Below are 11,814 nucleotides of genomic sequence, written 5' to 3'. Positions count from 1 at the left end.
AATTTTTTGTTAATTTTTTATTTTTGAATAAATTATTATTTTTATTTACGAAAGTTTTAAATGTTGATAAATTTATCTAAAAAAAGAAAAATTACAATTATATTTATGAAAGATAGATTCTTTACGATAAAATTATCAAAACACTGAAAAATTATCTAAAAATTTTAAATTATCTTTTTTTTAACTATAATCTCAATACCTTTTTTTTAAATTCTGATATTCCTTTTATTCTTTTCATAAATTTCATCACTTCTATTACCAACACCACTACCACTCTCACCAAACTGCGCCATGCCATGCGAGTGAGAACACTCCTGAGTCTATGATACCACCTTATTCTGAGTCTCTCTCTCGCTACTGACACATCCAAGCACTCTTGAATCCCACCTTATTTGTCTCTGTTATTGCTGTTGCTCTATAATTTCTCTCCGACGTAGTTGCAACATCTGTACTCATAGTTGTCACTGCTACCTCCAAGATCGACGATGAAACAGCGGCGATTACAATTTTTCAGGTAGTGGTGAATTTGAATTTTGATATAGTTAGTTCTAGAAAATTCTAACATTCTCAACTGAGGTTTTGGAGAAAGAAAATAATTGTAGAATAAGATGAAAAAGAAGGTCAAGTAAAATAGGTACTATTTTGCCGTTGTCATGTTTGATCATTATTGGCATTGTTGCTGTGACAGTACAAAAGAAGAAAGGTGAAACTAACGGTTAATGATAGCAGTAATAACGATATTGATAAAAAAGATAGTAAAAATGTAAAATTTATAAAAAAAAATAAAAATTTAAAAGAGAGATGTTGAAATTAAAATTAAAAAAATAATAATTTAAAATTCTTTAAATAATTTTTCAATATTTAATTAATTTTATTGTCCAAAATTTATTCTTTATAAATACAACTGTAATTTTTTTTATAAATAAATTTATTAATATTTAAAATTTTATAGATAAAAATAATAATTTATTCTTTAATTCTTTTTAAACATACAAATACAGATACCAACACTAAATTGTGAAAAATATGAAATAATAGATAGATTAAATTGTGATTTGTCATAGTTGAATATTCAAAATTAACAATAAGTATAAGATTGATTGGGATCCTATCATGATGATTATGGCATGAACCCTAAATCGTCAACATTTCCTATTAGATTACAGTATATTGTTTGCACTTTATGTACAAAATGTTTGGGTGCTGTTTTTTATGTCTGATCTCTCACACAAAACAAAACACGCCCTTGGATGAGTTCAGTGAATGGCCACTCTCTTCTGAACCAACCAGAGTGTACTCTTCTTACTCTTACTCTTACCCAATACCCAACGAAGCAGTTGCAGTTGCAGTTTCAGTGTTGAGGAAGAAGAAAAGATGGAGTGGTGCATGTCAATGCCAAAGGTGGAACTCCATGCTCACCTCAACGGATCCATCAGAGACTCCACTCTCCTGTAATCCCTTTTCTCTATTCCTCTCTCGTTTGTTTTGTTTCTTCATCTCCTTCTCCTTCCTCTGACCTTTTTTTTGTTGCACAGAGAACTCGCTAGAGCTTTGGGGGACAAGGGTCTAATAGATTTTTCCCAAGTGGAGCATGTTATCCTTAAAAGTATGCTCTTTTTTTTTTTTTGCTTCCTATTTTCTTTTTTAATCTTCAGTATGCCCCTTCATTGTTGTTCTGCTTCATGTTCATTTTGGGACTTATTATTACCCCTTAATAGCTGTTTGATTGTAAAATTATGCACTCTGTTAGTGTTTGTGATATGAGGGACTGTTTGATTGTCACCTTTAGTGTTAGATAGTTACTATTATAGTGTCTTAAGGCTTAATAATGGTGGTGGTTATGGTTTTGTAAATACAGATGATCGTTCATTAACTGAGGTATTCAAGTTGTTTGATGTGATCCACATTCTTACTACTGACCACATGACTGTTACAAGAATTGCGAAAGAAGTATGTTTGCTTACTATCCAAATTTTTATGTTACTAGATCCAATGGCTTCAGCCTTTGCATTTATAGAAGCAATTTTCAAATGCAGGTTGTTGAAGATTTCGCATCAGAAAATGTTGTCTATCTCGAATTGAGAACCACCCCAAAGGTAATTAGAAGAGCTTGGTTCTTGATGTGGACTGCTTTTTTTTTTTTTTTTTTTTTTTTTTTTTTTTCTGTTGATTCGACAGTGAATTTCTCATCCTAATTCCTTACAGAAAAATGATTCCCAAGGAATGAGCAAACGTTCTTATGTTGAAGCTGTACTGGAAGGGATAAGATCTGTCAGCTCAGTTGATGTGGCTTTGATTCCTTACACTGAGGATCCTAGAAATCTTTTAGATCCTCTGTGCGGAGCTACAAATGATAAATGTAATGGAAATAGTAGGAAGAAAATCTTTGTTAGGCTTCTCTTGAGTATTGATCGTAGGGAGACAACAGAATCAGCTATGGAAACTGTAAGCTGAGTAATTTCAACATCCTTGAGTTTGATGATTGCTACTTAATGCCTTTAACACTCCATTTCTTTGTTGCAGGTCGAGCTGGCACTGGAAATGGGGCATCTGGGGGTGGTTGGAATTGACCTATCTGGGAATCCAAAGGTTGGCGAATGGTATGTCAATCTATCAAGGACTCTAGCGTAGCAATTCATTTAAATTTTGTAACGATGCTTTAGATCAAAGTCTCCCTTTATCTTTTTCAGGAAAACATATTTGCCAGCGTTGAAATTCGCTAGAGAACAAGGTCTTTTTGTAACCCTTCACTGTGGAGAGGTGCGCCAATCTTCTATTGTACCTGTTACCAGTGGTGATTACCTGACTGGTCTGTTTTCCTTTTTGTGCTTTTAGGTTCCTAATTCAAAGGAGATACAAGATATGCTCGATTTTCTTCCCCAGAGGATTGGACATGCTTGTTTCTTTGAGGAGGAACACTGGAGAAAGTTGAAGTCTACTAACATTCCGGTTAGACTTTGCAAGCTCACTAGTCACATAGTGATAAAATAAGAAAGTGAAAGTGTTATGATAATCAATCAGTTAAAAATATAGTGCATAGCATACTCATTTAATCCATCACATTTGAACATCTGATAGTTTCTAAATTCGAACCATTTTTATTGTCAATACCCAATTTATAAAGAGCTGGGTTACACATATTTATTGCTTCCTTTATATTTTTCAGGTTGAAATTTGTTTGACATCAAACATAAGGACATTGTCAGTTTCATCAATAGATGCTCACCATTTTGGTAGGTTGTTAAGTTTATTTTTGAAGTTCATGAAATAACATGAATCTTTATTCTTTATTCAACTCCATGAGATACTAATTGTGGGGTTTTGGGGGGTGCGGGAGGAGGAGGATTGTTGAAAATTCCCCTGTTGATTAGTAAGATGAACCATGCATACTAGACTTTGGTCTCTAACATCATTCTGCTGCTGATACAGTTGATTTGTATAACGCGAAACATCCTCTAGTCCTGTGTACCGATGACTCGGGTGTTTTCTCAACCAGTCTCTCCAACGAATACAAAATTGCTGCTTCTTCATTGGGTATGTTTCATTTTTACTCTTGCAGCCAGTGGAACTGAAACTAGCGGGTAAACTATGCTAACTGCTTGGTTGTTTGTTTGTTCATTTGAATGTTATGTAGGCCTTGGAAGGAAGCAAATGTTTGAGCTATCAAAGAATTCTGTTGAGTTTATATTTGCAGATAATGTTGTAAAGGATGAATTAAGGGAAATTTTTAATTCAGCTGCAAAGAATCTGGAACTCTAGGTATAATTTCATCCAAAGGGAGTATGTATTTAGGTCATAGGTCCATTATGAGTTAGACCGTTATTGTAGATCGAAATTATGGTAGCATTCTTATATTTGACCATTTGAGATGAGCAACTGTGAACTTGTCCATGATGCATTGCACCAGAAATTGTTCCATGCTTATGGAGTAATTAGATGGATTATGTTTCATTCTTTTGTAGAGTTAAACTTTAAATAAAAGTGTAGGTCTTGCTATATTTACTAAATGTTAAAATGTTTTGAAATCCAAATTTTAGGTTTTAGTTTTTTTTTTTATAACGAGACTCGAACCCAGACTTTTTAGGTGAGTATGAGAGACTATGCCATTTGAGTTATAACAAATTTGCAATTTTAGATTTTAGTTTAAATTAAGGAAAATGTGCAATTTTTAAAACTTATTGATTTAAAACCAAAAGGTCATGACTTTGTAAAGTTCACTATATGCAAGTTACTAAATGATATTTTTCGTGAGAATTATCTAATGAAATAAAGGACATTTTTAATAAATTTTATTAGGTTATTAAATCTTTTATTTTAAATTTATAAGTTTGTATACATGCCTTTTAAATTTGAACTAATATTAACTTAGTTTTGATGTCTTGATATTTATATTTGAATTTAAATAAGAAGTATTGTTTCGTAAAAAAAAATGAGGATATGTACATTGTATTTGGGCGTCCAGGATATGTACATTAAATAGAGTAAAATAAATATAAATATAAAATGCTCAATGAACATTAAAGTTTGGTTACTAAATTAGACATTGCCTATTTAAATAGAGGATAAATCACCTTTTTAAATTGTTTGGCATTTAGTATTACTTTTTTGATAGAAGAAAATTTTTATTCAAGAAAATAGTTGAGCAGCACTTATAAATAGTAAAAAATACATAAGATCTAAAATTAAGACAAAAAATAAATAAGTTTTATGTTGAACTATAATTTGAGAGGAAGCATAAAGTTTAAATATAAAAAAATTTATAAGATAGAAATAGAGATAGATTATAATTTCTATTATTTTTAAAACTACATAGGAAGTGCTGCAACAGAAAAAATATCCTCTTTTTTTCTTCGAATAGATTCAAAAGCTTTTTGAATCTGAAAATATTTCTATAGACAAGAAGTCTCTCTCGTTGTATTTTCATCCCATACTTGTAATACCATTTTTAAAATACTATAAAAGAGAATTAATACACCACAAAAGGGAGAGAACAACTACAAAGAAGTTATTATAGATTTAAATCTCTAAAAAGAAAAAACAGAAACAAGAACAGAAACCACAACCAGAAAAAAGGCGCACGGGAGAAGGGAGCTAAGGAGAGGTGGCGAAGAAGGTGTGGACGGTGGAAGAATGACAGTAGTGGTGGGTGATGTGAGAGGTGAAGAGGGAAGTTGATATTGTAACTATAAAATAAGGAAGTTGATAGATGGTAAAAAAAGAGAGAAAGAGAAGAGGAAAAGAAGAGAAGGAGGTTAAAAGGAGGGGAGCAGGGAGGGCCACTATAGCTCAGATTAAGGCGGCGGCCCTTAGGGAGGCTTTCTTGCTTTTCTTTGCGGGAGAGAGAGAGAGAGAGTACAATATTGAGTGATTGATGTAATCTCTTTGCTTATTATCTTTTTTCGGTATCTAGTACTTAATTGTCTTGTTTTGACTTTTATTTTAAAATTGTTCTTATAGAAATCGATCTAACTTAAATCGATTTAGTATGTATTCATAATAAATTGTTTTAAGTTAAATTGATTTATCCTTAATATGTAAATTGTTTTAAATTAAATTGATTCAGTATGAAACAATATTTTATTATTGATCAGGACCACTACATAACCGGCGTTATAAATCGGCATTACATGTTATAACTCAGCGATTTACGTTATAACTCGACTTTGCACGGACTTAACAGACTACATCCTAGAAATCATAATGTTCGATCAAGTATCATCACCTATTAAGACCTAATAATTACTCTTCAATTCAGATGATCAACGGTAATGTAACCGACCTTTATGCTCCACCTATAAAGGTATGATATTTTATCCTTAAAGGATACATTGAATTCTCAATACTAATTTAAGCTTCGGAGTGCCTTTGCAGATACAGTCCCCCATTTTGGATTACTCTCTTTACAAACGCAAGCTCGGACTTCCCAAAGTTCATAGATCGGCGTTGAAGGAAACAACTCGGCGTCGACTTATAGAAGCCGAGCTCCCCTCAAGGTATCCACACAAGAACAATTAGCGCCCACCGTGGGGCCGAGAATATAATTCGTTCTTTATTTCATCGGCCTCGACGTTCTCACCTAAAGCCATGGCTGAGCAACTTCCACCTACGCCATCTGAACTTCTTCGGATGGTGACCGAGTTACAACAAGCCAACCAGCGCATGGCGGAAGAGAACCAAAGAATGACAAATCAGATTGCTAATCTGAATAATGCTCAGATTAAAAATAACAATGACCGAAAAGAGCGAACAGAAGAAGCCGAGCATTAGTCTGGACCGATGCATGTCTCCAAAACTGCTCGCCCGAAGAACGAAGATCACAACCCAGAAAACTCACCCGGGCCATTCACGACCGAGGTGATGAACTTCGTGCTGCCCAGGAGGTTCACTCTACCAACTACCTTAACCCCATATGATGGGTTAGGTGATCCAAAGAAATACATAAAAAAGTTCACCTCCATAATGATAGTAAATGGTGCATCCGATAAAGTTTATGTCGTTGTTTTCCATCTTATTTAGACGGTCCTGCACTTGATTGGTTTTGTTCTTTGCCTGCAGGTTCTATTTCTCGTTTTCGAGACCTGTCAAAACCGTTCGAGAAGCATTTTGTAGGATCAGCAATCTATCTACATGATTCTGATTACCTGAACACAATCAAACAAGGCCAGCATGAAAGCCTAAGAGATTACATGACGCGCTTCACAAAAATAGCTGTGAGTATACTAGATCTCCACCCTGAGGTGGAATTGCACGTCATCAAAAGCGGACTCCAACCAGGGAAATTTCAGGAAACTATTGCTGTGGCCAAACCTAAAACTATGGCCGAGTTTCGTGAAAAGGCGAAAGGTCAGATTGACATTGAAGAACTCCGACAAGCTCGGAAAACAGAGAGACCACGATACAGAGAAGACGATAAAACATGAGATAGCAAGAAAAATTTTAAGCCAACTCCCCGATATGAATCTTATACTCAGTTTAACACCAAGCATGACGACATCATCAAGGAAATCTTGAATTCAAAGTTGATCAAGCCACCACGAAAAGCCAGCAACTATCCAGATTCAAAGGGTGCAGATATATTGTACTTTTCATCAAAAGCACGGAGACACCACTGACGAGTGTGTCATCGCCAAAGACCTTTTGGAGCAGTTAACTCGGCAAAGTCATCTCGATAAGTACATCGGCGACCATATACAACAGCGTGCACCTCCCCCTGGTGACCAAAGCTCGGCAGCACAGTATAGCCGAGATAAAGATCGAACGAACACCAATCCTCCCGATCAATCGAGACGTATCATTAACTGTATTTCTGGAGGTTTTGCAAGTGGAGGCGCCACAAGCTTGGCAAGAAAGCGGTCTTACCGAGCTATGCTTTCAATAGAAGCCAGTCAAAATCATCATCAGACACCTCCACACTTTCCTCAAATAACATTCGAAGCCTTCAACTTCAACACCAACGTAACAAATCTAGATGACCCCGTTGTGATCTCCCTCCAGCTCGGAGATCTCCTAGTTAAAAAGGTTTTACTGGACCCTGGGAGTAGTGCCGATGTTCTTTTTTACTCAACATTTCAGAAGATGAAGCTAAGCAACAATATCCTCCAACCTTCCACTGGAGACCTGGTCGGTTTCTCAGGTGAGAGGGTCCTGGTTATGGGCTCTGTGTGGTTCCGAACCACACTTGGTGAGGTTCCCTCATCAAAAACTTCAGATATTCAATACTTGGTCGTTAACTGTTTTAGTCTTTACAATTTGATACTTGGCCGATCTTTCTTAAATAGGTTTGGCGCTATTGTTTCTACAATTCATGTCTGTGTTAAGTTTCCTTTGCAGGATAATACAATTACAACTATTCACAGTGATGCCCGAGAGGCCAGAGAATGCTACAACAACAGTTTTAAAAGACCTAACCGAAGTATCCAAGCTTATGTGCACAACATCGGCAACCAAGACAAGCTACCAGTCCTGGCCAACCTTGATCCTAGGGCAGGAATCCTCGAATGACCAACCCCGACCAAGGACTTGCATAAAATCTATTTTGCAGATAACCTAGAAAAATTCACTTACGTGGGATCCACACTAAGCAAGGAGGAGAAGACTTTATTCCAGACATTCCTCCAACGAAATTCCGACTTATTCGCTTGGACCCCAGTTGACATGCTAGGAATTGACCCATCCATCATATCCCATAAACTGGCATTGGATCCGTCTGTCCGACCTATAGCACAGAAAAAGCGAAACCTCGGCTATGACCGAAAACAAGCCTCTCTGGAAGAAACCAAGAAGTTCATCAATGCCGGCTTCATTCAGGAAATTAGGTTCACAACATGGTTGGCGAATGTCGTCATGGTGAAAAAACATAACGGTAAATGGCGCATGTATGTTGATTTCATCGATCTCAACAAAGCATGCCCAAAAGACTCTTATCCCTTACCATCTATTGATTGTTTAGTTGACAATGCTTCTGTTTATGAAAAGCTGAGCTTTATGGATGCATACTCTGGCTACAACCAGATCCAAATGCATCCATCTGATCAAAGTAAGACCGCTTTTATTACCGAATATGGAAACTGTTCCGAGGGTTACCTGAAACTGTAGGTTGATCTCGGACGAGATCTTCTGTACTGGTCGGAGATGACGTGTCCGGCTGGTGAGTGGCGCCCGGAGCTGTTGTATCCGACTTGTGGACTGACTATGCTGCTGATCCTTCATCACCGGAGGGTGGGGGTACCTGCAAGGGACTCCGATGCTTAAGTTAGCAAGGGTATTAAGTAGGTTTTTAGTAGAATTAGAGTATGAGTTATACCTGGGTGCTCCAGTGTATTTATAATAGTGTGGAGTGACCTTCTTAGATAAGATAAGTTAGTTATTTTTATCTTATCTTATCTTATCTTTGAGTGAGGTCAGCTTATCTTCAAGGGAACCGCCCTTATCTCTATAGGCTTAGGCTGCCTTTAGATCGGGGTCGTATTCCTTGAGTTGGGCCCTTTTTGGGCTTTCCTGTCGATTTGGCCGAGCTCTTTGGGAAGAGGTCGGATAGTCTGACGTGAAGAGGTCGGTCGCTTTGTCGCTAATCATCCCGGGTCGGATAGCTCGACCCAGGGTATGAACAGTGCCCCTGCTCGAGCTCGGTCTTTCTTTCGGAGGTCGAGTCTTAGTTTTAGGACTTCGATCCTTCTTTGGTGAAGCCGAACTCGAGCATTTTGTCGATTTTATCTTTGTAGAGTTCTTTTTTGAATGCGGAACGTTTCTTCTTTCGTTTCCTCTGAAAGCGTGCGCTTTTGTATTAACGTCCTAGCCTTGGGAATGTGCGAGGGTTTAATGCCCTCATTAATGCATTTTTAATGCTCTGTTTCTCTTGGCTCTTTTATTTTGAATTTTGCATTCAAGAAACGGTTTTTTCTTTTCTGTAACTTCCCCTCTTTTCTCTCTGTTTTTCTGTTTCGCCTCGTTTTTTCTCTGCGACGCTTTGTCTTGGTACTTTGTTGGTGCTTCCCTTGAGAGACGATTTCCACAACTTCCTTGCTCCAGCTTTCAGCTTTCTTCAGAGCTTTCCTCCTTTCTCCAGGTTTGGTTTCTACTTTTTACTTCTTTCGTTGTTTTGCCTTCGGTTTTTTTATAAAGCTTTGATTTTCGTTTGAAATGCATGATGGAAAGTCTGAACCTTTTTGTGTCGTTATGCTCAATTTATTGTTGTGATGCATGTTTCTGGCATTTCTTCTGATGATTGAGGTTTTGTTTGTTTGCATGTTTGCTTACTGTTTCTGACTGTCGCCTTCATATTTTGGAATTTTGGGTCGATGAACTGTTTGATAATCTTTTGAAAAAGACTGCGCCTTTTGTAGCTTTCTTTACTGATAGACTTTGTAGCAGATAACGTTCTTTCTTATATTTGCTTTGTCTTTCTCTTCGTGTTGTTGTTTGTTTGGAAGGGGGTTTTTTTCTTCGTCGAGGGTTTTGTCAAGATGTTAGCCTTGTAGATTTTTCCTGAGTCCTTACTCTGTCACTGCCTCCAAAGGATGCCCCTAGACCTTGTCTTGGGGTTTTCCTTTTATCTGTTTGTATGCTTGAGTCATGTTCTGCTATGAGTTGATTTTGACTTTGTTCGAGATGTTTGGGTTAGTAATCTATTTTCTTCTTTTTTACTGTAGGACTAGTTGACCTCATGTCTTCTCGCAAGAACATTGTTGAGACATCTTCCCAAGTCCCTAAGGGCATGGCTGATTGGGTGGATTCGATGGTTCTTTTGTGTGTTTCTTTGGTTGATTTCGAGTTTTGTCAGCAGCTTAGGCAATTTCATAGGGTTTGTAGTAGTGGTAGTGAGGAAAAGAACTATGAGCTTGTACCTCCCGATTCTGAGGAAAGGGTTTGTTTTTCTACCCGAATTGTTGGAGAGCTCCCCTTTTTCTATGCGTACGACTTCTTTTTTAGTCAAATAAATATTACTCTTCCTTTTACTCCCTTTGAGATCAACCTATTATGGTCTTGTAATGTAGCTCTATCCCAGCTTCACCCCAACTCCTGGGATTTTATCAAAATCTTTCAGTTGTTGTGTCATGAGTTTGGTATCCCTGCTTCACAATCCCTTTTCTTTTATCTCTTTGTTTTGACAAAGTCTGGGGTGGTTAAGAAGAAAGCCGGTTGGGTTTCTTTCCGAGCTTCCCAGGGAAAAAAAGGTTTTCTCCATGTTTGATGAATCTTTCCGTGACTTCAAGAATGACTTCTTTAGGGTCCGAGCTGTTGAAGGAGCTCGGCCCTTTTTTCTGGATGAAAATGATGAGCCCGCTTTTCCTTTGGAATGGCAAAAGAACGTAATGGTGTCTAAATATACGTGGGAGATGTTAGATGAGGCTGAACAAGCTTTTGTGTCTGTGCTGGAAGAAAACTGGGGGCAGCCTCCCCATCTTGACACCAAGAAATTTTTAGCCAACCCCTCTCTCCTCCGAGCTGAGCTGGGTAGTGGTCAATTTTTGGTTTTGATTGTTTTGTCGATTGTATCTCTTGTAAGCTCTTTTCTGATTCATAACTTGGTTTCCCGCTGTTGTGTTTTGTTTGCAGAGATGATTAAGAATAATGAATCCATGAAGGCCTTTAAGAGGGCAAGAAAGGCTACTGCAACTCAACACGTCTCGACTAAGGCGGCCGGTGAGGGATCATCTCAGGTTCAGTCAAAGCCGGCCGTACCGAGCTCGCCGGGGGTGAGGAAGGTAATCCCTACTCCCCGAGTTTGTTTGGCTGATCCTCTTCAAGTTTCTGTTGCTAGTTCTGGTGCTCTTCCAAACAAAAAACAAAAATCAACTGAGCCTTTCAACCATGATGTCCCTGACTTTGACGCGGTTAAGTTTGTCGATCAGCAGATTGGTCCTTACAGTACCATTCCTACCGACGATGTCTCTCTCCTTCGCCACTTGGATTTTATTACTCGGAGTAGCGTCAAGATGGCATATATGGGAGCTGCCCTGTACTGAACTACCCAAGACCTCCCTCTTCATGCTACCGAAGATTTTATAGAGGAGGCTAAGCAAGAGTTCGACCGTATGAAGGGTTTGAAGGAGGAGCTCCAAGTGAAAGTAACCAAGCTGGAGAAGGAGTTGGAGACCAAAAAGTTATGTTGCCTTGGCGGCTTCTGTGAGGTTGGCTAAAGGTACCACATTGAGGCACATGGATAGCTATGTTATGGCCTACAGGGAAGTGATGCGTCTCAGGGAGGAGTTGGAGTCTGCCCGGGTTGATTATGCCGAGCTCCAGGGTCACCTTGTAGGCAGCGTAAATGCTGCTTATGAGAACCTGAAGGAGCAAGTTCGAGTTCTTGCTCCC

The 11,814-nt window shown here is 38.0% G+C and overlaps 2 protein-coding genes across 2 annotated transcripts; both read left to right on the top strand.

Annotated features, from left to right (window-relative positions):
• Positions 1 to 1,113: 1,113 nt before the first annotated feature.
• On the top strand, positions 1,114 to 4,007 carry LOC112722938 (N6-mAMP deaminase). The gene is made up of 11 exons (XM_025774134.3): positions 1,114 to 1,451; positions 1,536 to 1,606; positions 1,859 to 1,950; positions 2,037 to 2,096; positions 2,206 to 2,445; positions 2,524 to 2,600; positions 2,691 to 2,760; positions 2,836 to 2,949; positions 3,167 to 3,233; positions 3,430 to 3,534; positions 3,635 to 4,007. The coding sequence occupies exons 1-11, from the start codon at positions 1,375 to 1,377 to the stop codon at positions 3,757 to 3,759; spliced, it is 1,098 nt and encodes a 365-aa protein (XP_025629919.1). The 5' UTR covers positions 1,114 to 1,374; the 3' UTR covers positions 3,760 to 4,007.
• A 2,269-nt stretch (positions 4,008 to 6,276) lies between these two features.
• LOC140176237 (uncharacterized) lies at positions 6,277 to 8,001 on the top strand. Its single transcript, XM_072206170.1, has 4 exons — positions 6,277 to 6,472; positions 6,556 to 6,843; positions 7,046 to 7,686; positions 7,831 to 8,001. The coding sequence occupies exons 1-4, from the start codon at positions 6,277 to 6,279 to the stop codon at positions 7,999 to 8,001; spliced, it is 1,296 nt and encodes a 431-aa protein (XP_072062271.1).
• The last annotated feature ends 3,813 nt before the right edge of the window (positions 8,002 to 11,814 follow it).

Source organism: Arachis hypogaea, chromosome 11 (assembly GCF_003086295.3).
Source record: "Arachis hypogaea cultivar Tifrunner chromosome 11, arahy.Tifrunner.gnm2.J5K5, whole genome shotgun sequence".
Classification (NCBI taxonomy): Eukaryota; Viridiplantae; Streptophyta; class Magnoliopsida; order Fabales; family Fabaceae; genus Arachis; species Arachis hypogaea.
Note: the sequence above shows the minus strand (reverse complement) of the source record. Positions and strands in the feature narration are given on the sequence as shown.

Coding starts and splice junctions, on each gene's coding strand:
- LOC140176237 (XM_072206170.1), top strand. CDS start 6,277: ATGCATGTCTCCAAAACTGCTCGCCCGAAGAACGAAGATCACAACCCA. Junction 6,844..7,045: donor GTTTCGTGAAAAGGCGAAAG/GTCAGATTGACA, acceptor ACGAAAAGCCAG/CAACTATCCAGATTCAAAGG. Junction 7,687..7,830: donor TCCGAACCACACTTGGTGAG/GTTCCCTCATCA, acceptor TTTCCTTTGCAG/GATAATACAATTACAACTAT.
- LOC112722938 (XM_025774134.3), top strand. CDS start 1,375: ATGGAGTGGTGCATGTCAATGCCAAAGGTGGAACTCCATGCTCACCTC. Junction 2,097..2,205: donor AATTGAGAACCACCCCAAAG/GTAATTAGAAGA, acceptor AATTCCTTACAG/AAAAATGATTCCCAAGGAAT. Junction 2,761..2,835: donor TAACCCTTCACTGTGGAGAG/GTGCGCCAATCT, acceptor TTGTGCTTTTAG/GTTCCTAATTCAAAGGAGAT.